The sequence below is a fragment of the Ornithorhynchus anatinus genome, chromosome 17, assembly GCF_004115215.2.
Source record: "Ornithorhynchus anatinus isolate Pmale09 chromosome 17, mOrnAna1.pri.v4, whole genome shotgun sequence".
NCBI classification, from domain to species: Eukaryota; Metazoa; Chordata; class Mammalia; order Monotremata; family Ornithorhynchidae; genus Ornithorhynchus; species Ornithorhynchus anatinus.
Window position 1 is genome coordinate 8,209,110 of NC_041744.1, and position 21,232 is coordinate 8,230,341.

General features: G+C 49.1%; 1 protein-coding gene across 3 annotated transcripts in view; it reads left to right on the plus strand.

Annotated features, from left to right (window-relative positions):
• SLC6A4 (solute carrier family 6 member 4) overlaps positions 1 to 21,232 on the plus strand; it is a 46,362-nt gene that overhangs the window by 838 nt on the left and 24,292 nt on the right. The window contains exons 1-2 of one of the 3 annotated variants that reach the window (XM_029082885.2): positions 2,074 to 2,122; positions 19,804 to 20,364. In XM_029082885.2, coding sequence (XP_028938718.1) covers positions 19,950 to 20,364 — 415 coding nt within the window. In that variant the 5' untranslated portion in view covers positions 2,074 to 2,122; positions 19,804 to 19,949. Of the gene's footprint in view, positions 1 to 2,073; positions 2,123 to 4,390; positions 4,608 to 19,803; positions 20,365 to 21,232 lie in introns of those variants that run through there. The other 2 variants (XM_029082882.2, XM_029082883.2) reach the window with 2 other exon arrangements.

The following is a 21,232-nucleotide window of genomic DNA, read 5'->3' on the forward strand; positions in this document are numbered from 1 at the left end:
GGTGGGACTCCAGATTGCAGAGGGAATGGTGTAGCTCTCCAACGGGACGAGCTATCTGCTACAGCAGGGAGAGTGAGTAAGGCCGCTCTTGGGGTTAAATTTGGAGAACTTGAACGAACTTCCCCCACGGGGTACGGCACATGGCTCCGGCTTCATTTCATCAGTCATTCCCCAGTTGGCTCACGGCCTTTTTTTCAGTCTTTCCAACAGTCCCAGAGCCCCTGAAGGTGCAGCCTGCCACAGAGTGAAATCAGGCAAAGACAGTGCCAAAGACCTGATCTTTAAATGGTGCCAGGTGTGAGCTAGGGCAGTGCATAGAAGCCAATCTACGCAGGCTTCAAAGACAGGAAGGGTTTGCTGCTCTCCTTTCTCATTCATCCAGAAGGGCAGCAGCTCAACAGGGACTGGGCAGGATCAGGCACTTTAAGTTAGAGGTGACCACCAGTTCTTCCTGTCCTCGGCGATGGACATGATGATGGGTCACAGGTGGGTAAAGCCCTCCACTCCCCCTCAATCCTGCATTGACCCCTTCATGCTGTTTCTGTTCATGGGTCTGGATGGGTGTGGGGAGGTGGGAGAGGAATTTGCTTCCAGATTCTGGTTAGAGATTGGTCTTTGGGGCTCAAGTCCTGAACCCTGTCCCCTTCTCCCTTACATGGAAGCAGATCTTGCATCTGAGGGATAGTAAAACAGGGGCCCCTGGGGTCAGGATAAAAGCACGGGAGTAAGTTGGGGGTTATATCTCTGATGAGACCCCTGGGTAGGAAGCAGTCTGAGTGGGTGAGGAAAGGAAACTTTCAGGCAAGCATCTAAGGCAGTGTGAATCTGGGCAAAGCCTGCTCTATGTCCTCAGGAGCTCTGGTTTCTGGTGCCAGTCCTGGCAATGACTCACTGTATGACTGAGGACCTGTGGGCTTTTCATTCTCCCTCTAACTGGCCTTACTAACTTCACAGGGACAAGGTGAGAACAATCAGTGAGCACTATGTGCAGAGCACTGTACTAAGCACTTGGGAGAATACAATTCAACAGACTTGGTAAACATATTCCCTGCCCACCAGGAGCTTACAGTCTAGAGAGTAACAGTTGAGGGAGCCTTTTGGAAATGCAAAATGTTGATATAATCCTCATTCCGGGAAAAAGGGTAAACCTGCAAGGAGAGGCCAACATACCTCAGGTCTGTCCTGAAAATCCAGAGTGAAGGGATTAACAGTGAGGGGCCGAGAGGAAGCTTTTGCCTTGGAGAAGCCTCATTTCAAGGCTGGCCCCTCAAACTCTCTGGGAAAGCAGAGAGGAGAAAGGAAGTAGACAGATGGGGCTGGAGTATTCCAAGTCGCTTGGCTGGGCTTTGGCCTGGCTGTGCGTGTGTGTGTGGTTGGGAGAGGTGGTGGTGAGGTTCTCCCTGGAAATGTTTTCCAGGGGGAGTGAGAGGACTAAGCTTGACTTTTCCATCTCAAACAGATGTAGAGGAAGGGAAAGGCTCAGAGAACTGTGGCTTTGCCATCTCCCAGTCCTTCATAGCCACGGGTCCAGATTAAGAGCAGAGAAGCAGCATGGCCAAGTGGAAAGGGCAAGGTCCCCTCTTCCAGGCTCTTCTCCCTATACCCCCCTCAAACTCCTGTTTGGAGATTCCCAGAAAAGACCTTCCTCTCCCAACCTCCCAGCTTTCTCTCCCCCATCTGGGAAACTCACACTGGTTAGTTGAGCAAAGGGGAGAACCACCTCCAGTGAACTTTCTCTCCTGAGCCCAAATGGATGCATCAAACAGCTAGGAAAGAGCAACAGGGATCCATTGGTCAACAGGTTGCCTCAGATTCCATAAGCAGATCCGATGCTGATGTCTTGAAGAGAATTGGCTTGACGGAGTTGTTCAACAGCCCTGGAAGCACTAGGACCTAGGAGTTGGAAAGAAGAGCAAGGAAAGCACTCAGGAAGATAGCTAGGCATTACCTAATGGGAAAGTTGCAACAGCTGCAGGGATCAGCCCCCACCAGCCATTTTGTTTTCCAGTAGCTCATATGCCTTATTTCTTCCCAATTCCCATCAGTCCTTCTTCCTTCCCTCCTTCCCCTAGCAGCAGCTTTGGGCACTCATTCAAGGACTGAAGGACTGATCCACTGCAAGGTACCTCTAGGGAAAGGGCTGGGAAGGGCCCAGGCCCCCATCCCCCTTCCACCCTGAATGGGTTTCGACAAAGGCCATTGACCCTCTATTTTGGGGATCCTAAAATAAATCGAGATGACCATACCCTGGGGAGTCATCCCGCCGGGAAGCAGGAGAATGGAGCAGGTAATCCTGGCTCAGTCACTCATCTGCTGTGTGACTTTGGGCAAGTCACTTAACTTCTCTGGGCCTCAGTTTCCTCATTGGTAAAATGGGGATTGTGAGTTCCACCTGGGACAAGGACTGGGTCCAACCTGATTATTTTACTTCTCTCCCAGGGCTAAGTACAGTGCCTGACACATAGTAAACATTTAACAAATATCACTACTATTGCTATTATTAGCATTACCCCCAGAAGGTGATTGATAATAGTATGTTAAGCGCTTGCTATGTACCAAACACCCTTCTAACTGCTGGGGTAGATACAAGGTAATCAGGTTGTCCCACGTGGGGCTCACAGTCTTCAGGGTGGTTCAATGGAAAGATCCCGGGCTTGAGAGTAAGAGGTCATGGGTTCTAATGCCGGCTCCACCGCTTGGCAGCTGTGCGACTTTAGCAAATCACTTAACTTCTTTGTGCCTCCGTTACCTCATCTGTAAAATTGGGATTAAGATTGTGAGCCCCAAGTGGGACAACCTGATCACCTTGTATCGCCCCCCGCTCCCCGCAATGCTTAAAACAGTGCTTTGCACGTAGTAAGTGCTTAAATACCATGAAGTCACTTCATCTCTAGGAGGCCTGTTACCTCATCTGTAAAATGGGGTTTGAAGACTGTAAGGGCCACGTGGGACAATCTGCTCACCTTGTATTCCCCCCAGCCCTTAGAACAGTGCTCTGCACATAGTAATCACTTAACAAATGCCAATATTATTATTATTATTAAATCCGGAGAAATCGGTCATTCTCTCTCGGGGTTACAGCCTTGGGCCTGCCGTCCCCTGGCCGGCCGCACGGTGGCACCAGAGCCCCGTCCCTGGCGGCGCATGGAGCGGGCGGAGGCGAAGGCGCGAGGAGGTGCCCGACCGGCAGGGGGCGTTCCGGCCCCGGGGGTCCGGCCCACCGGCTGCGGCCTGGTCCTTTTGCTCAAGCCCGCTGGGAGTTTGGACTTGGGTTTGGGGGCCTCCCTTGAGGAAGCTTAGTCCAGTGCTCAGCACATTGTAAACCCTCATTCATTCATTCAGCAGTATTTATTGAGCGCTTACTATGTGCAGAGCACTGGACTAAGCGCTTGGATGGACAATTCGGCAATAGAAAGAGACCGTCCCTGTCCAAGGACGGGCGCACAGTCAAATCGGGGGAGACAGATGGACAACTTAATCACGATAAATAGAATCGAGGGGTTGGACACCTCATTAACAAAATAAATAGGGTCATAAAATATATACAAATGAGCAGAGTGCGGAGGGGAAGGGAGAAGGGGAGGAGCAGAGGGGAAAGGGGGCTTAGGTGAGGGGAGGTGAAGGGGGAGCAGAGGGAAAAGGGGAAGCTCAGTCTGGGAAGACCTCTTGGAGGAGGTGAGCTCTCAGTAGGGCAATAAATACTATTGAATGCACGAATGAAAGCCCAGGTGAGGCTGGAACAACACGGGCCCCGCGCGCCTGGCGAAGCCTTTCCTAGACTTTCGGGCCTCTCGCTCAGCGGGATCAGGGTAGCCCCGAGCTACCACTAGTGGCCCATTCTGAGCCACGGGCAAGCTGACCCCTGGGGGTCATCCCTCACTTCCCTCCCCTATAAAATGAGTATGAAGACTGTGAGCCCCATGTAGGACAACCTGATGACCTTGTATCCACCCCAGCGGTCAGAACAGTGCTTGGCACATGGAGTAGGAGAGCGAACCTCGAGGTTGTTGCCGAATTGTACATTCCAAGTGCTTAGTACAGTGCTCTGCACAGAGTAAGCGCTCAATAAATACTATTGAATGATTGAGGTTGGCAGCTGAGCTGGGGTGGGGGCAGAGGGGTCCTTCCTTCTCTCAAAGGACCCTTCCTGGTCCAGAGCCCCCTGCTCTGGTTGTCGGCCTGGCTTCCAGGAGGAGAGGGATTAGCATTCAGGTCAGAAGCTCTTGCTGGAGCCAGTGAACTCCCCTCCCTTGGCTGTCCTGCTCCTCCTCCTCCCATTCCTCCTCCTCCTCCTCCCAACCTTGCCCAGCCAACTAATCAAGCCGGGCAAATGCAGCCACCATCCTCTAGGAGGAACCCGGGCTGCACCCGGCATCCAACCTAAAGTTTATTTGGCTAAAAGTGACGCAAAAATTCTTCAAGAGCTCTTTGGCAGCGGATTATCTGCAAATCAGACCATGTGAGAGGGTTGGAGTACAAAAACCTCCCCGGCACGCTGGACGGGCTTCAGGCTCAGTGGCAGAGCCTCCGGAGTGAATTTAGGGTTAGGGTTACGGAGACTTGGATAATTCCTTGGGAAAAGGCCCTCAGACGCATCTGAAAGGCAGGTACTTTCTCGTTTGGGTTTTAGTCCCAGCTCTTGGAATTCTGTTTTTTGCCCGTGAACTGGTGAGGGGCTCGACCACGGCTGTCCTTTCTCTCCAAGACCCTCTCCTCACTCTCCAATGGAGAGCCGTGTGGTCCTGGGCTTCTCCCTCCTCTGTCGCTTTCGGCTTATTCTGCTGTAACTTAAGTTCCTCGCTCTGTCAAGGACGGGCTGGAAATTGGGGTGAGGGGATTTGAGTTGTGCCAAGGTGGGGATGTGGGCTAGAGGGGGTCTTGGAAGAGGGTGGCACTGGGCTACAGAGAAAGCTTGCTATGTTTCCTCCCTGTCTTAATTGGCAACTTGAACTTAACTGACTCTTTTCTGGGTGTCAGTTGCCCTACTGCTGCCTGTTGCGGGCATTTCTGCAGAAAGGATTCACATTTGCTGTAAATGGCTGAACTGGTCCCAGTATTCCTCGACTGGTTTGTAACGGGGGAGTCGCCCGCGTTTCTAATTCAAAACTCACCTTCTCTCGAGCGGGTCTGCCAATCCGTCTCCCCTGATTTTATATTGGGTTCAGCAAACTCTCCAAAGTTAAAAAACATCATTCGGTTGATTTTTGTGGAAGCCTCGTTTGTGAGATGAAAACGGGTGTTTTGGTTAGAGTCGATCAGTGAATGGGGAGACGGATTGAATGAAGAGTTGCAGTTTTATATGAATGTTTCCGTGGAGTAACATTGGTCAGAGAAGCCTAAGAGTTTGTGCCTCCGGATCAAAAACTGGATAGGTTTGGCTTGTGACTGAATTGAGGTTCATCTGTATTTTATTGGCATCATCACATAAGAGCCTGTCTAACATTGAGAATGGTGTCAAATCTGAAAAAGTAAAGGGGTTCGGGACAGTGCAGGGAAGGCATCTGAATTGTTTGGAGGTTTGGGCAGGGAGAAGTGGAAATGTAGAATTTTGACTCTGTGTTTCTCTAGATGATTAAGTGCAGGGTCCCTGATGTCAGAAGCTTCGAGCCTTTCCTCTCAATGTTAATGTTGGTATTTATTAAGCGCTTACTATGTGCAGAGCACTGTTCTAAGCGCTGGGGTAGACACAGGGGAATCGGGCTGTCCCACGTGGGGCTCACAATCTTAATCCCCATTTTACAGACGAGGTAACTGAGGCACAGAGAAGTGAAGTGACTTGCCCACAGTCACACAGCTGACAAATGGCAGAGCTGGGATTCGAACTCATGACCTCTGACTCCAAAGCCCGTGCTCTTTCCACTGAGCCACGCTGCTTCTCTCAGCATCTCTCTTGTGCCGAGGGATCACCTTGGGCCTTAAAGTCGGACCATAAAGTCCCGAGGGCTGTGGTATCAATGGAGCCTTTGCAAGTAGCTTTTTGGAATGACTTTTCCCTCAGCACCAAAGGGAGAGTTGATTTTTAAAACCGACAGGGAATTTCAGGAGTCGAGAAACTCACTGGTCGGCTTGATGCTCTTTGGGAGAGGATATTGCAACAGAGATTCCATTGGAAACTGGGGGTAACGAATAACGGTGCCCCGGGGGATCTGGGGACTTGCTGTCTAGTTGGCCAGGTGACTTTCAGAATAGGGCATCCGACATAAAGGTAGCATGGCACCCAGTGGCTTTCTGAGGAATAAGGAAGGTTCTCTTCAGTAGCCTTGCACAAAAGGGTCCAGGGTTTATCAGCCCATCCAGGCAGAAGTCAGGCAACATTATGAAGCTGAGCATTCTACACTGAGCACTACTGATCTTGAGTGGCTGAAAAGTGTAAGTTCATATCCAAGTTTGGATGAAGGGTCAGCAGGACACAGCCAAGCCCTGTACCCTTTGACTTTCTCCAGTGATGTTTGAGTAGGGAAATGGGCGCAGTCTGGCTCTGTGAGGGAGTGTGTGTTCTGGGGGTTAATCCTGTGAGGATGAGCTTTACCGAATGGCGGTTCCTGGATTCACCTCTTCTTCTCCTGCCATACAAGGCAAACACTGAAACAGCCTCAAAGCTGGACAGTCCTGTCTGGGTTGAGTTTGTTCATCCCCATCAGGAATGGGTGTTTTAGAGATCTCTGAGCAGCTGAAGGGATTTTGCTCCAAGTCTCTTCCGAATGTATGTTACCTCTGGCACATGCAAGCTTATCCTCATGCTGTGACCACATTCTCCTCTTAAATCCAAAATTTCCCACTCTGCCAGTTAGCTTCTACAATCTGGATGCTAACCTTTGGTGTGTAAAAGTGGTCTGGGGACTGTTTGTTTTCCCCCACTAACTTTGTAAGCCTCCTGCTGGGGCTGAGGAAAAGGAGATTAGCAGGTGCAGATAGAATGGGATGTGGGCATTAAGAATATATTTATTTTTTTATTAAAAATGCCATACTGGTGTTAGCACATGTTCCATCCACTCCAGAATTCTGAGTCTGACAGCAGTCAGTGGCCAGTGCTGGGAGGAGTAGTGTGGGTCACCTTTCTTGATGTCCTTTTTCATCTAACACCTTGGCCATTTACTAAACATAATAATAATTATTGTAATTATGGTGCTTGTTAAGTGCTTTCTATGGTCTAGGCACTGTACTAAGCGTGGGTGTAGATACAATTTAATCAGGTTGGACATAGTACCTGATTCATATGGGGCTCCATTATATAGATGAAGTAACTGAGGCACAAAGAAATTAAGTGACTTGCCCAAGGTCACACAGACAGGTGATGGATCTGGGATTTGAACACAGGGCCTTTGACTCCCAGACAGGAGTTTTTTCCACCCGACCACGCTGCTTCTCTACATCCCTAACCCAGTATGAACCACTGGGGCATGAATTGATCTAAACCATTCCTGAATCTGTTGACAAGTTCCCAGTGCAACTTCCTGTGCTAAGGGATTCTGTGCTTATCACTTGTGTTGCTTGGATACGTCTCCCTTCACCTCTAGTGCAAACAGCACTGATCTTTCATCTCTTGCTCTGGACCTGCCTAGTTGAGAGGGTTTGGATGATCACCTGCCCCTTATGGTACCCGCAGGCCAGGTCAATTGTATTTAGTCCCCTTTTAAAAAAAAAACAACAGCAACTCAATCAATGGTATTTACTGAGCACTTACTGTGTGCAGAGCAGTGACCTATGAGCTTGGGAAAATATAACTGAGTTGGTAGATACAAGCCCTGCTCACAGTCTAGAGTCTAGAAGGGGAGACAAATATTAAAATAGATTAGGAATTGGGGAAATAGTGTATAAGAATATTTACATTAGTACGGTGAGGATAGGGTGACTATCCAATGGTATGTAATGAAGTTCAAAGTCGATGCAGATGGGAAGGAGGATGGGGAAATGAAGAGCTTAGCCTGGGAAGGTCTCTTGGAGATGTGATTTCAGGAGGGTTTTGAAGGTGGAGAGAGTGGTGGTCTGGCAGAGATGATGGGGAAGGGAATTCTAGATCCAAAAGAGGACATGGGTCAGGGGTGGGTAGCAGGTTAGATGAGATCAATGTTCAGAGAGTAGGTTGGTGGAGGTGTGGGTGGGTTGTAATAGGAGGTCAGTGAGGTTAGGTAGGAGGGAGAGAGCTGATTAAGTGCCTTAAAACTGATAGGAGTTCTGTTTAATGAGGAGATGAATGGGAAAGCACCGGATGTTTTTGAGGCATAGAAATGAACTGAACATTTTTTCAGAAAAATGATACAGACAACAGAATGAAGTATGGACTGGAGAGAGGAGAGACAGGAGGCAGGGAGGTCATTGAGTTAAGGTGGGAAATGGCAAGTGCCTGGATCAGGGTGGTAACATTTTGGATGAAGAGGAAAAGGTGGATTCTAGAGATGATATAAAGGTAGAACTAACAGGATTTGGTGACAGATTGAAAGGGTAAATTGAATGAGAGATTAGCCATAGATAATGCCAAGGTTATGGGCTTGTGAGACAAGGAGGATGGTGGAGCTGTTTACAGTGATGGGAAAGTTGGGGAGGGCAGGTTTTAGATGAGAATTCTGTTTTGAGGAGTCCCCTTCTAGACTGTAAACTCATTATGGGCAGAGAACTATTATATTATACTCTCCCAAGGGCTTAGAATAATGCCTTGTTCACAATAAGCACTAAATAAATAAGAGTGATTGAGGTGCGAGTGGGACATCCAAGTAGAGATGCACTGAAGGCAGGAGGAAAACAGGAGACCGCAGAGAAGGAGGGAGGTCAGGGCTGGAGACGTAGACTTGAGAATTATCCTTGTAGAGATGCTAATTAAAGCAGTGGGAGCAAATGAGTTGATATAGATGGAGAATAGAAGGGGGACCCAGAACTGAACCTTGAGGCACCCCCACAGTCAGAGCGGGCAAAGGAGGAGCCTGCAAATGAGAGAGAGGAGCAGCTGGAGAGATAGGAGAGCAAACCAGGAGAGGACAGTATCGGTGAAGCCAAGGTTAGAAAGTGTTTCCAGGAGCAGGGATTGGTCCACAGTGTAGAAGGCAGCAGAAAGGTCAAAGAGGATTAAGATGAAATAGAGACCGTTGGCTTTGGCAAGAAGGTCATTCGTGACCTTTAAGATTGCTGTTTCCATGGAGTGGAGAGGGTGGAAACCAGATTGCATGGGGTTGAGTAGAAGAAGTGGAGGCAGCAGGTTTGGAGAGGGATGAAAATTTTGGGAATAAGTTACCAGCCCATACATTTCTTACTAGCCCATCCTCCTTTCAGGAAGGACCCAAGTAAAACATAAAATCCAAATACTATGCATGCATTAAGCAAAAAAAAAAAAAAAGATTTGTCCCAGATGACTGGATGAGTTGGTCATTGCAAGGCCGGTGTAGGTCATTGCAAGGCTGGCTGGACCCACGGGCGCCCCCGACCCCCTGAGCGCCTGGCATGACTTGTAGGATGACTAGGTCGGAAGCCCATACTGATTTAGGTGCCCTGTTACCTGGGGGGGGGGGGGCTTGGTTTCCACCTTAATCAGAAAGGGGATAGGGAGACGGATGACTTGAGGGCTCCCTGGACTGAACCAGAGGAGCCAGGGGTGGTGGAGGAGAATCCAGGTCCCCTGTCAATGAGATGCACCCAGTGGGTGTCCACTGATGTCAATGCAAAGGGAGAACAAACCCCTTCTCTAGCGAGAACTCAGAGGCAGGGGGCAATGCTGGACCAAACCAACACTATCGAGGAGTCTTAGCACCATTCCGAGAACCAGACTTTGACCAGCTCAGGGCTTTTTTTTTTTAATTTTAAAAAAAGGAAAGCCCACGTGCTTGGTTCTGGGCATCACTGCTTTGACTTGTTTTCCCAGCCTTCTGCCGGCCAGGGTGACACCCCTTGGGAGGAGGAGGAGGAGCAGCCTGGCAGGAGTCAATTTGGCCACTAAATTGTGGAGCTCCTGTGCGTGAGCTGCAAATGCCCCACAGCCTGATCAGAGCCAGGCTGGTGCCCGCAAGGCTGGGGGGACTCTAGTCAGAGCCAGACTGGGGCCCACCACCACCACCGAGCTGGGGGAGACTGGTTGGAGCCAGGCACATGCCCGCCAGACTGGCGGAGTCTGGTCAGAGACAAATTGTACATCCACCAGCTAAACCATGTGGCCCTCTTCACACAGTAGGAGAAGTTTAATGTTTGAATTTCTCAGCATGCTGCTCTTTTAGCTGTTCTTTTTGATTCTAAGCTACACGTGAGCAGAGATTTTGTCTACCAGCTGTGTAGCTCTCTCCCAAGTGCCCGGAACAGTGCTCCGCCGCTCACAATAAGCTCTCAATAAATACCACCGATTGATGGACTAATAGCCCGAAAGTCTCCTGGAGAAGAGGCATGACCTGGCTAAGTGTCGAAAGGGAGGAAGCCTCAACCCAAGGGAATGTAACTGTGCCCGTGGCTGTGTTCAGGGTGGGAGGAGTGGAGGAAGTAAGCAGGGATGAAGGGCCAACTGGCAGGTAGCTCTGTCAGCTCGGTGATGGGCACCGGCTTCTGCCGGACAAGCCAGGACAGCTCAAAGATTTTTAGAAGGAAGAAGAGGAGAAGGAAGAGGATGGGGTAATGATTGATGACTCAGAAAAACCTGAACCAAAAAGTTTTCCTTCAACAGATCTGTACATGCATCTCATCCAAAACTACCGGAGCCAATCCTACTCCAGGAAGCTTTCCCAGGTTAGCCCTACCTGATCCCGGTCATAGAAATCACACCGGAAAGCCTCTATTTTCCACATATGTATCCCAGAGGCCTGATCGTGTCTGTTCCAGGCGTTCCTGTGCTTGTGAATCATTTTTCCTTATGCCTGCCAACGATGCCCTATCTCACCTTGTTTCTTTACTTCATGTATGTGTCTTTGTGGTGTCATTGGTTTGTAAGCTTCTCAAGGGCCAGTGTGACGTCCTGAGCTTCTTAGATAAATCTCCAGAGAGCTTAGTACAGAGCTGGGCTCTTCCCTTAATTAGGGCCCTGGGCAGATTGTTGACTGGCAGACAGGAGGGAACCTGTACAAATAACAAATCACAATTCTGATTCCTTAGATTGTGGCTCTGGACTAGTCATGGAAAGAAGATTAGACCGAAGTTTGGGCAGGAAGGGGAGGAGGGATGGGTGGGAATGGAAACTCTTAGAGACACAGATATGTATATCAAAACAGGGTATGACATGTGGGCAGGGCGATCTCAATGTGTAATATGCAGCAAAACTGGGAGATTGCTCTTCCCCCTGGACGTTTTGGCCTTTTTCCATTAACAGAACTGCCAATCCTTCACATTTCGGTGGGAGATGTCGAATTCAGAATCTTCCGTCTTTTGTCAATGCCCAGAAGTGTAGGACCACCATTTTTTCTGTGTCTCAGGTCCCTCCTCCCCAGAGGATCCCTACGTTCCCTATTAGAAGCGTGCGGGTTCGAGCAGCGAAAATGAAATCACCCTGAGGCAGCACATGAGGTCAAAGGGCAGAACATCCGCAGGGACTGGCTGGAATGTGCTGATCAAGGAGATACAACAACAAGGACACGTAAAGGGATATAAAAAGGGCTTGGCCACTTTATGACTAATTATCATCACTGTTTCCATTATCAGCTGTGTTAATTATCTGCAGGCTTTGGAAGTACCACTCACCCAAATAGAGCCCTACGGGAATGCCCCAGTGCATTCTGGAGGTTCCGACACTCTCCAAGGTAGCCTTGCAGATAAATGCAAGTATCTACCGGCCCCTAGACATTTTCTATGGGCCTGCCAGTCCACAGATGTTAAGACATGAAATCCACATTCTTTACTATTAGGCAAGCAGGAGTGTGACTCAGAAAGGTGGCACAAAAGTTACCCGTGCAAAGTGGCACAGGTCAAGGTCTGAAAGATATCAGACTGAGAGCCAATCAAAATTTGTCTATGGGCTCCAGCCCTGGCCCTGGGTTTCTTCTTGAAATCTGATTCTGGGGACTAGGCGATGATGTAGATGAAGCACTTGGGAGAGTACATTGCAATAAACAGACATATCCCCTGCCCACAGCGAGCTTACAGTCTGAACCAACCAGCCTGACCTATTTCCTCCTCCTTCCTTTCCCTCTTCCCCTTTGTCCCTCTCTTTTCCTCCCTCTCCCTCTTCATCTGTCGATCCTCTAGCCTGTAAGTTCATTGTGGGCATGGAACGTATCTGCCAACTCTGTTGTACTCTCCCAAGTACTTAGTCCATTGCTCTGTGCATAAGTGCTCAATAAATATCTTTGATGATCATCATCATCAGTATCTATTGACCACCAACTCCAGGCAGAGTATTGGCAGACAAGATGTAGCCGGAAATAGCGAGAATGTGAGAAGACAAATACATAAGTGAAAAGGTAGACTATTTACATCATTTATATTCAGAACTGCAAGCGCTTAGTACAGTGCTCTGCACACCGTAAGTGCTCAGTAAATACGGGTGAATGAACTGCTAAGAGTGGATGGTAGATATAAGTGCCTTGCCCCATTCGCTGAACACTCAGCTCCAAGCATTTAATACAGTGCTCTGCACATAGTAAGTGCTCAATAAATAATAATAATGTTGGTATTTGTTAAGCACTTACTATGTGCAGAGTACTGTTCTAAGCGCTGGGGTAGACACAGGGGAATCAGGTTGTCCCAAGTGGGGCTCACGGTCTTAATCCCCATTTTACAGATGAGGTAACTGAGGCCCAGAAAAGTGAAGTGACTTGCCCACAGTCACACAGCTGACAAGTGGCAGTGCTGGGATTCGAACTTATGACCTCTGACTCCAAAGCCCGGGCTCTTTCCACTGAGCCACGCTGCTTCTCTATACGATTGAATGAATGAATGTGCTCCAACTTGAAGGGTTTGCACCCCTATTGTCTCCCCTCCCCAATTTCAACATCTTCTCAGCCAATTGGTGTCACACTCTGTAGTTATTTCCACCTAACAATAAATTAGGAGCAATAACAAATGCTGCAGCCTGCCTGCTAATTCTATTGGATTGTACTCTCGCAAGCTTCTACTAAACTGCTCTGCACATAGTAAACATTCAATAAATACCATTGATTGATTGATTAGACCATAGAGGCAAGTTGTGACAAATGCACAAGGAATGGCCCCGGAGCAGTTGAGAGCCTGGAACCTTCCAGCAGTAATGTCCTGCAGCATTTGTTATTGCTCCTAATTTATTGTTTCTGTTTTATTTATGACACCTTTTCTTTTCTCTTGGATCTGTTGCCAGTTTCTACCCAAACCCCTGGAAATATGCATTCTGCCTATGGTCCAAGGGGGTGTCTAGGTTATCCTATCTGTCCCGGGTGCTTAGTTCAGGGCTCTGCACTCAGTAATCACTCCCAAGTATAATAAACAATGATCGTAATGGGCTATTTGATGATGGAATTGGAAGTTGTCCTGTAGGAGAATTCATTAGATCTTTTTTATTGAGTATTTACTCTGGGCAGAGCATTGTACTAAGCGCTTGGGCGAGCACAATATAACATGACGTTGTTGCCAGATTCAGGACAGATGACACAGCCCAGAGATGTTGGATGTTTCTTCTTCTGATAGTCTTCCTCTGAGGGAGGGCTTGCAAGGAGGATGCTTCACAACTGACAATCACAGATTTCAATTTTTTTATGGTATTTAAGTGTTTACTATGTGTCATGTATTGTTGTATTTGCTGGGGTATATTCAGAGTAATCGGATGGGGCACAGTCTCTATCCCATGTGGGGCTCACAAGTCTTAGCCCCCATTTTACAGATGAACTAACTGAGGCACAGAGAAGTAAAGTGATTTGCTCAAGGTCACACACCAGACAAATGGTGGAGCTGGGATTAGAACCCCAGGTCCTTCTGGCTCCCATCAGGCCGTCTACTAGATCTACTAGATCAGGCTGCTTCTCAAATCTTCTGTATTTGCCCAAAAGCCCTCTAATGATCTTTCTCCTACATTTTAAACAAAAGTGCTCTGCTTTGATTTTTGAGAACTTTACAGGGTAGAGCACTGTATTGAGGACCTGAGAACATTCCAATCCAACAATAGAGAGAATCCTTACAGTTCAACAAAGTAATCTTGATTAATGCCAGTGAAGAGAAACAAAGATATTATAAGGATCTAGAGAGACTGATGACAGCAGGACCAATTCTAGACAGTCTGTCTTGGGAGAGTTCAGTGCGTGTCTTTGCAGTGATGCAGAAAAATACCAGACCACCAGGGATTGGAAAGCTAAATTCTATTCATCTGCTTGTGCTCAGGACATGTGCTGAGCATCAGTTTGTAATCACCTACTCAATGCACTTAGTTCTGCTCCAACTTGTTTTTTCACGATAAATTTTGGAGAGAATGCGACAGCCGAATTAGGAAATGTTCTTCTGACAACACATGCGCGTCTGCAGGGAATGCAATGGGGTGTCAGAGAAAAGGTTTGTGAGTAAGTTCCTGCTGGTGGGTAGGGAGTAATAATAATAAAAATAATTATAGTATTTGCGAAGTACTTGCCGTGTGTCGAGAACTTTTCTAGGCACTGGGTTAGATAGAAGGTAGCTGTCCTTATCTCACATAGGACTCACAGTCTAAGTCAAAGGGAGGGGGATTTAATCTACATTTTACAAATGAAGTACCCGAGGCACAGAGAAGTTAAGTGACTCACTCAAAGTCACACAGCAGTTAAGTGGTAGAGCCAGAATTAGAACCCAGGTCCTCTGACTCCCAGCCCATGCCCTTTCCACTAGGCCACGCTATTCTCCAGAGAATGGAGTACTAATGCAGGAGTTTACCCGAACCCGAGGCTCTTCAGGAAAGAGGCCCCATGTTATAGAATGACTGCTTGCACTCCACCTTCTGAAGAAAAGAAAGGCTTCTTGGATGACCTCAAGGACTGACAGGGCCAGCCAAGCCTCCTGAGCAGAGGAACGGATCGAAAAAATCTCCTAGAATTGGAATGGTGACGGGCTGGGGGCAGAGATGGGTGGCACCTCTTTGCTTGCAGGGGTGACGCCACAGGGGCCAGACCAGTGGTGCACCGCCTCTCCCCACGGCAGCTGTGCAATAACAAACCGTGAGCCACCTGAAGTTTGTAAGCCACAATTCTAAGCAGTGATGTCTTCTGGGCAGAATCCCTGTCCAACAATGATACCTGTGAGGATATTCAGCCCTCACCACTGTACTCTAGCCAGTCATGCCCAGCAAGGAGCCTCGTCTGCTGGGAAACTTCCCGGTCAACAGACGGGGCTTCGTCAGGAGCCCTGGATGCACCGTTCAGGAGCTGGTGGTTCCTGGGGGCTCTGCTGCAGGCACAAGCCAGCAAGAAGGCAGACACGGGATTATGAACAGCTTTTCACAATCAGCAAGGGGTTCCACATGACAGTCCGAAGATGAATGAGGTCAGAAACCGGCCCACACCCACACCTCCACCAAAGTTCTCCAGCGGCAACCCACACTGCAGTTCTGGCCCAGCGTCCAGGTATCATATTGCCGAATAACGCGAGGGCAGAAGAAAAAGTCAAAGAGGAACGCTAGCAGGTCCTGTGGAAGATTAACACATGGAGGATGGCCCCAGTTTGGCATCGAGCTCTGAACCAGACGGAAACCTCTAGACCATTGTGGAGTCCAACCTTCTCTACGGCTGGAAAACCCAGTTTTCCCCACTCCCCTCAACACCTTCCAGAGCAGTTCCATCAGTGCTTCCAACATGCCAGACTAAACCCCCCTAGGCCAAGAAGGGTCTCCTGAAAGGAGAATGTTTAACCCAGAAAGTCAGCCCTGCACTCTGCCGGCTGATAGTTGTGAGGAGGGAGAGGAGGGTGTTGTCGAGAAGGGTAGCTCTAGGTGAACTGAAATGGGGCCTCCCACGGGGAGGGAGGACATGCAGTGAAGGAAAACCTCAGCCGGGAGGTGGAATTGAGCAGCATTGGAAAAGCCAGTCTGACCTCCAGCAAGTAGAAATGGCCGACTGGTCCAGGGTGGAGGCAGAATCAAAGTGTGCCAGGCCCTGCAGATGGCAAGTGTGACAGCATGCTATTCCTGGCTCCACCACTTGCCTGCTGTGTGACCCGAGGCAAGTCATCTAACTTCTCTGTGCTTCGGTTTCCTCATCTGTAAAATGGAAATTCAGAAACTGTTCTCCCTCCTACTAAGATTGTGAGGCCCATGTGGGGTAGGCACTGTGCCTGAACTGATGACCTCATATCTACCCCGGCAGTTAGTACATTGCTTGACACATAGTGCTTAAACATCACTGTTGTTACTATTATTAGTATTGTTATTAAGGGACAATCTTCCCAGCCACATGATGGGGAAAAGATTGATGGTCCTGCACCAGCTTCTTCAGTCATCCTCCCCTACAGAATTAAAATCATCATCAATAGCAACATTTTGGATTCTCAGAGGATGGCAATATGGAGTTTTAGTAGCAGTCAGTGTAGTATTAATTGAGAGTCCACTTGCTACAGTGAAAACAGTGGGAAGTATGGAATAAAGAAGTGATACAGTTCCTGTCAAAAACGAGCTTACACTCTAACGAGGGATAGACTTAGAAATATTGAATATGCTTATCTACAAGTGCTGAGGATGGACATGTATAAAATATGAAAGTGCTTAATAACTAGTCCCGTTTCACTTGACTAACAGGAAACAGTTGATTTTCGTACCTGAAACCAGTCCATCTGAGAGGACTGATGGTGTTCTTATCAAATGGAAATTTCAGGTCCAGATCACCAAGAATATTTTTATTCTACTAATGTTCCAGAGTCTGTCTTGGGAACACTGTTGTCCATATGTGCATTTGTGTGCCTATATGTGTGTTTGTGTGTATGATATATGTGGGCTTGTGTACACCTGCAAATGAAGAAAATGCACACCCTCCAGCTCGGGAGACCTGCGATCTGGGTTGAAGGGTCCCCCCCCATGCTGGGTCAGGGATCTGGGCAGTCTGCCTCAGCTCCCCTGGGAATGGCGGGCGTCCTGAGGCTTGGTACAGTGGTGTGACCGCTGGTTGAGAGTCAGGTGGATTCTTGATTGCTCGATCTTTGTCGGGCATCAGGCAGGATGCACGGTGTGAGATTGTGTTCTTCAGAAGGGGGTGTATCTGGTGACTTGGGAGCAGAGGCGCTGCTCTTGCGGTCAAATCTTTGAACGGGGCGATAGGCTGCATAATGTCCTGTGCTGATCTTAGGTCTATGGGGGTTCACCTGTTGCCCCTTGATCCTATACAATTTATTGCTTCCTTCTATCTGTAATTTATTTTAGTATCTGTCTTCCCCGCTAGACTGAAGACACCTTGAGGGCAGGTATAATAATGATGATAATCATTATACTTGTTAAAATGCTTATTATGTGCCAAGAACTGTTCTAAGCAGTGGGGTAGATACAGGTTAATCAGGTTGGACACAGCCCCTGCCCCATAGGAAGCTCACAGACGGTCTGCGTGGGAGGGAGTAGGATTTAATCTCCATTTTACAGCTGAGGTAACTGAGGCACAGAGAAATTAGGTGACTCGCCCAAGGTCACACAGTCGACGAGTGGCAGAGCCAGGATTAAAACCCAGGTCCTCTGATTCCCAGGGCCCTGCTCTTTCCATTAGTATATGCTGCTTTGCTTGTGTTGCATTCTTCCAAGTGCTTAGTACAGTGCTCTACATACAGTAGGCACTCAATAAATATTGATGATGAGTCGATCAATTTTAAGACTCGGCCTCTTCTCCCCCTCTTCTGGAAAGAGAAGCCGATGGGTTTGTCAGGGAAGGTATTCACCAGGAAATGGTGGTCTTGTAGTCCTTTAGTTCGAAGATGACACTGCCGGTAGTGAGACTCTTGAGATACTTTGTTGTGTGACTACACACTCACCTGTTTGTTCTCCCAACTGCTAGACTGTGAGCTCGTTGTGGGCAGGGAATGTGTCAGTTATATTGTACTCTCCCAAGCACTTAGTACAGTGCTCTGCACACAGTAAGTGTTCAACGATTACGCTGTTTCCAAGGCATGTGGCTGGCCACAGGGGGACCAGGTGGGAGAGTGCAGTTGATTCAATGCAAACCACCACCTCTATTGCAAAAACACCTCGAGCACCCACAAGCAGTGGCAAAGGACATTCCTTTCCCACCTTAACACTGGTGTCTGAGCAATATACACTTGACTGGTAAGGGGCCAGAAAAGGTGTGCTATTGCATTTTCAGGGGCATAGTCTGCAATTCAACTTGGAAATTTCCCGGTCTCTGTGGCAGAGGCGCTAAAGACTGCTTGCTGCGTGAGCTCCCTGTTCTTCTGCAGTGATCCAGTCTGCCCTCTGCCTCCAGACAGGTTACTGGAGCTAAACTGTGTCTTGAAAAGAGATCTCGGCTCTTCACCGCCAAGAAGAGTTAATTAGTGGCTGGACGAGACCATGGACTGCTACGCTGGTTGGGCTGTAGCAGCAACTGCATCCCACCGTGCCCGTGACTTTCTCCTATTCCTGTTGCCCGGGGTCACGGAGGGTGCAATCCCGGGTTTCTTGGAATGGGCACCGTCTGTTTGGGAACACCCCATAGTTTCTTTCCAGGGTTTGGGAAGCTCAGCGCTCCAGCTAAGGAGGTTGGCTGGCTGGCTCCTGCTTTATAACAGACCGAGAGGGTAAAGTGCAAAAGGGCTCAGGTTCCTCCCGTGTTTCCTGTTTGATTTCTCAAATCTCCAGGCGGGCGGGAGCTGGAGCTGGCTTCAGCTCGAGTTCCTCCGCTGCTCCCGGCAGCACCATGAAACTGCTCTGGAGCTTTCTGAATACTCCCAGGAGATGGAGGCGCTCCAGGAGTCCAAAGATATCTGGCTCTGATGCCCAAACAGGTAAACCCAAAACCCCGACAGTTGCTGTTGCCATCATGGCTGCTGCTGCTGTTTCAGATGATCCGGGAGTGATCCTTCCTGGCAGCAGGAGGCTGAGCTTTATGCCCTGTAGAGGACCTGCCTATCAATCAATCAATCATATTTAGTGAGCTCTTGTGAGCTATTAGTGTGTGCAGCACACTTGGGAGAGTTTGGTGTAATGGTCTCTGCCCACAGCGAGCTTGCAGTCTAGCATGGGAGACAGACATTAATATAAATTTTGGACACGTACAGAAGTGCTGCAGAGCTGAGGGAGGGGTGAATTCAGGGAGAAAATCCAAGCGCAAGGGCGAAGCAGAAGGGAGTGAGAGGGAAGGAAATGAGGGTCTAATCAGGGAAGGCCTCTTGGAAGAGGTGTGCTTTCAATAAGGTATAGCCCCAGGACCTGTGGACTGTTGTTGACCTCGGGGCCAAGGCCCTGAGTGGACAGGCAGCGCAGGATGACAGGCTGAGGGTGATCTGCCCAGGAGCCTGGAGAGGGTGGGATTCTTGCCCCACGCTGCAGGGACAGCGGAGGTGGGGTCTGAGGCAGTCAATGATGGTTATTCTGATTTGATTCAGTGGGAGTGCTGTGCTGTGCTTTCAGTGAACTCCCAAAGGGCAAGAGATCTGGCTTCATTAACCTAAAAATGATGCCACAAATTACTTGATCATTAGCATTTATTGACTACCTATTCTATGCAGAGCACTGTACTAAACACTTATGAGAGTATAATAGTACACTTGATCCCTACTCTCAATGGTCTTAGAGTCTAAGTAAGAAGATGTGAGGAAAGTCTTAATCTGAGGCGTTTGCTAAAATGGGAATTATATTTCAGACCCTCCAATCTCCATCCCCTGTCCTTATACCACAACAAATGTGACCTGAGCATTTGCAATAAACAAATGTATGGTGGCCTCAACTGCTCTAGGTGTATAATGGCTAAAGCAACTGGCTTTTCTGCCCTTTCCGTTTCCTAGAAATAGGCTGTGCCACTGGCCCAGAAGCCATAAAGCCAGGAGAAGATTCCCGGGGGACCCGGACTTGCCAAGAGCAGCTGGAGAGCTGGGTCTCTGCACCCCAACCAGTTGCAAATGGACAGCAGCATCATCTCCTAACCGGCAGCATGGAGAAGAAGTCTGGTTCCGAGACCACGCCCCTGAACTCCAAGAAAGAGCCGGTGGCCTGTAAGGACAGGGAAGACTGTCGGGAAAACGGGCTCCTGGCACAGGATCCAAGAGGGCAAGTGGGCCAGGGGGGCAAGACAGAGTCAGGCCGGATCTCCAATGGATACTCGGCCATTCAGAGCCCCGGCAGCGGGGTGGGAGCCAGCGAGGACTCCCAGTGCCCCCTCCCTCCGGCCTCCACCAATACAACCACCACCTCCACCGTCACTGCTGCCGCTTCAGGGGCCGAGGCTCACCAGGAGGAACGTGAGACCTGGGGGAAGAAAATGGACTTCCTCCTCTCGGTCATCGGCTATGCCGTGGACCTGGGCAACGTTTGGCGCTTCCCCTATATATGTTACCAGAATGGAGGAGGTCAGTACCTGGGACTTGAACTGGCCTCTTTCCCAAAGACCCCCACCCGGTAGGGAGTCCAGGCTGCTAACGGGGTGGGGGCTGTTGAATGCCCTGTGTAAGGTCCTTATGGGAAGGTAACGTGTTTCCTAATTCTGTTGTATTGTGCTCTCCCAAGCATTTAGCACAGTCATCTGCACACAGTAAAGCGCTCGATAAATACCATTAGATGATTGAATTATGTACCGGGAGATGTAGCGCCCTGAGGAATCTAACACTGTCGCTCCTAAAGGAAACAAATCTAATTGGCCTAGAAGCCCCGGGTTGGGGAATGTTTTTGTAGATGAGGATCAGTTCTCTCTCCCTGGTCAGAGCTGGGTGATTCCATTTGGAGATTTTCCTAGCCCTGACAGTGACCTTCCTACCCACCCCCCATGCCAATGGTGTGGCTCTCCAGCCCCACTGACCCCCACCATCATTGTGACCCTTCTACTTACCAGAGGCTTGTGGGGGGCCAAGAGCAGAAAAGAGCAAGGTGAGTGATCACCCCTCACTTTTCTCCCCTGACCTGCTTCTCATCCTCTTCCTAATTTGCTTCCAATGTGGGTTTAGTCGCAGAGCTGCCCTCTAAGGTGGACTTGGGAGGGGAGGCCCTCGGGGTACCCAGAATCTCTGCGGCCCCTCAGGGGTGTTTTCAGGGCTGGGATCCACGATGTTGCTCAGGTCCCCTAGGGTCAGACAGAATATTGTCTGCGCTTCTTTGAGTTCAGTGTCTGCTGGTGATGGGAGAGAGGCAAGAGGCAGCTAAATTGTGGAAGGGCTCTTAGTTGGCAACTCTGACAAAGATTTGGTGTGGGGCAAGAGGAGAGTCCTGGTGAAAATGTGGTTT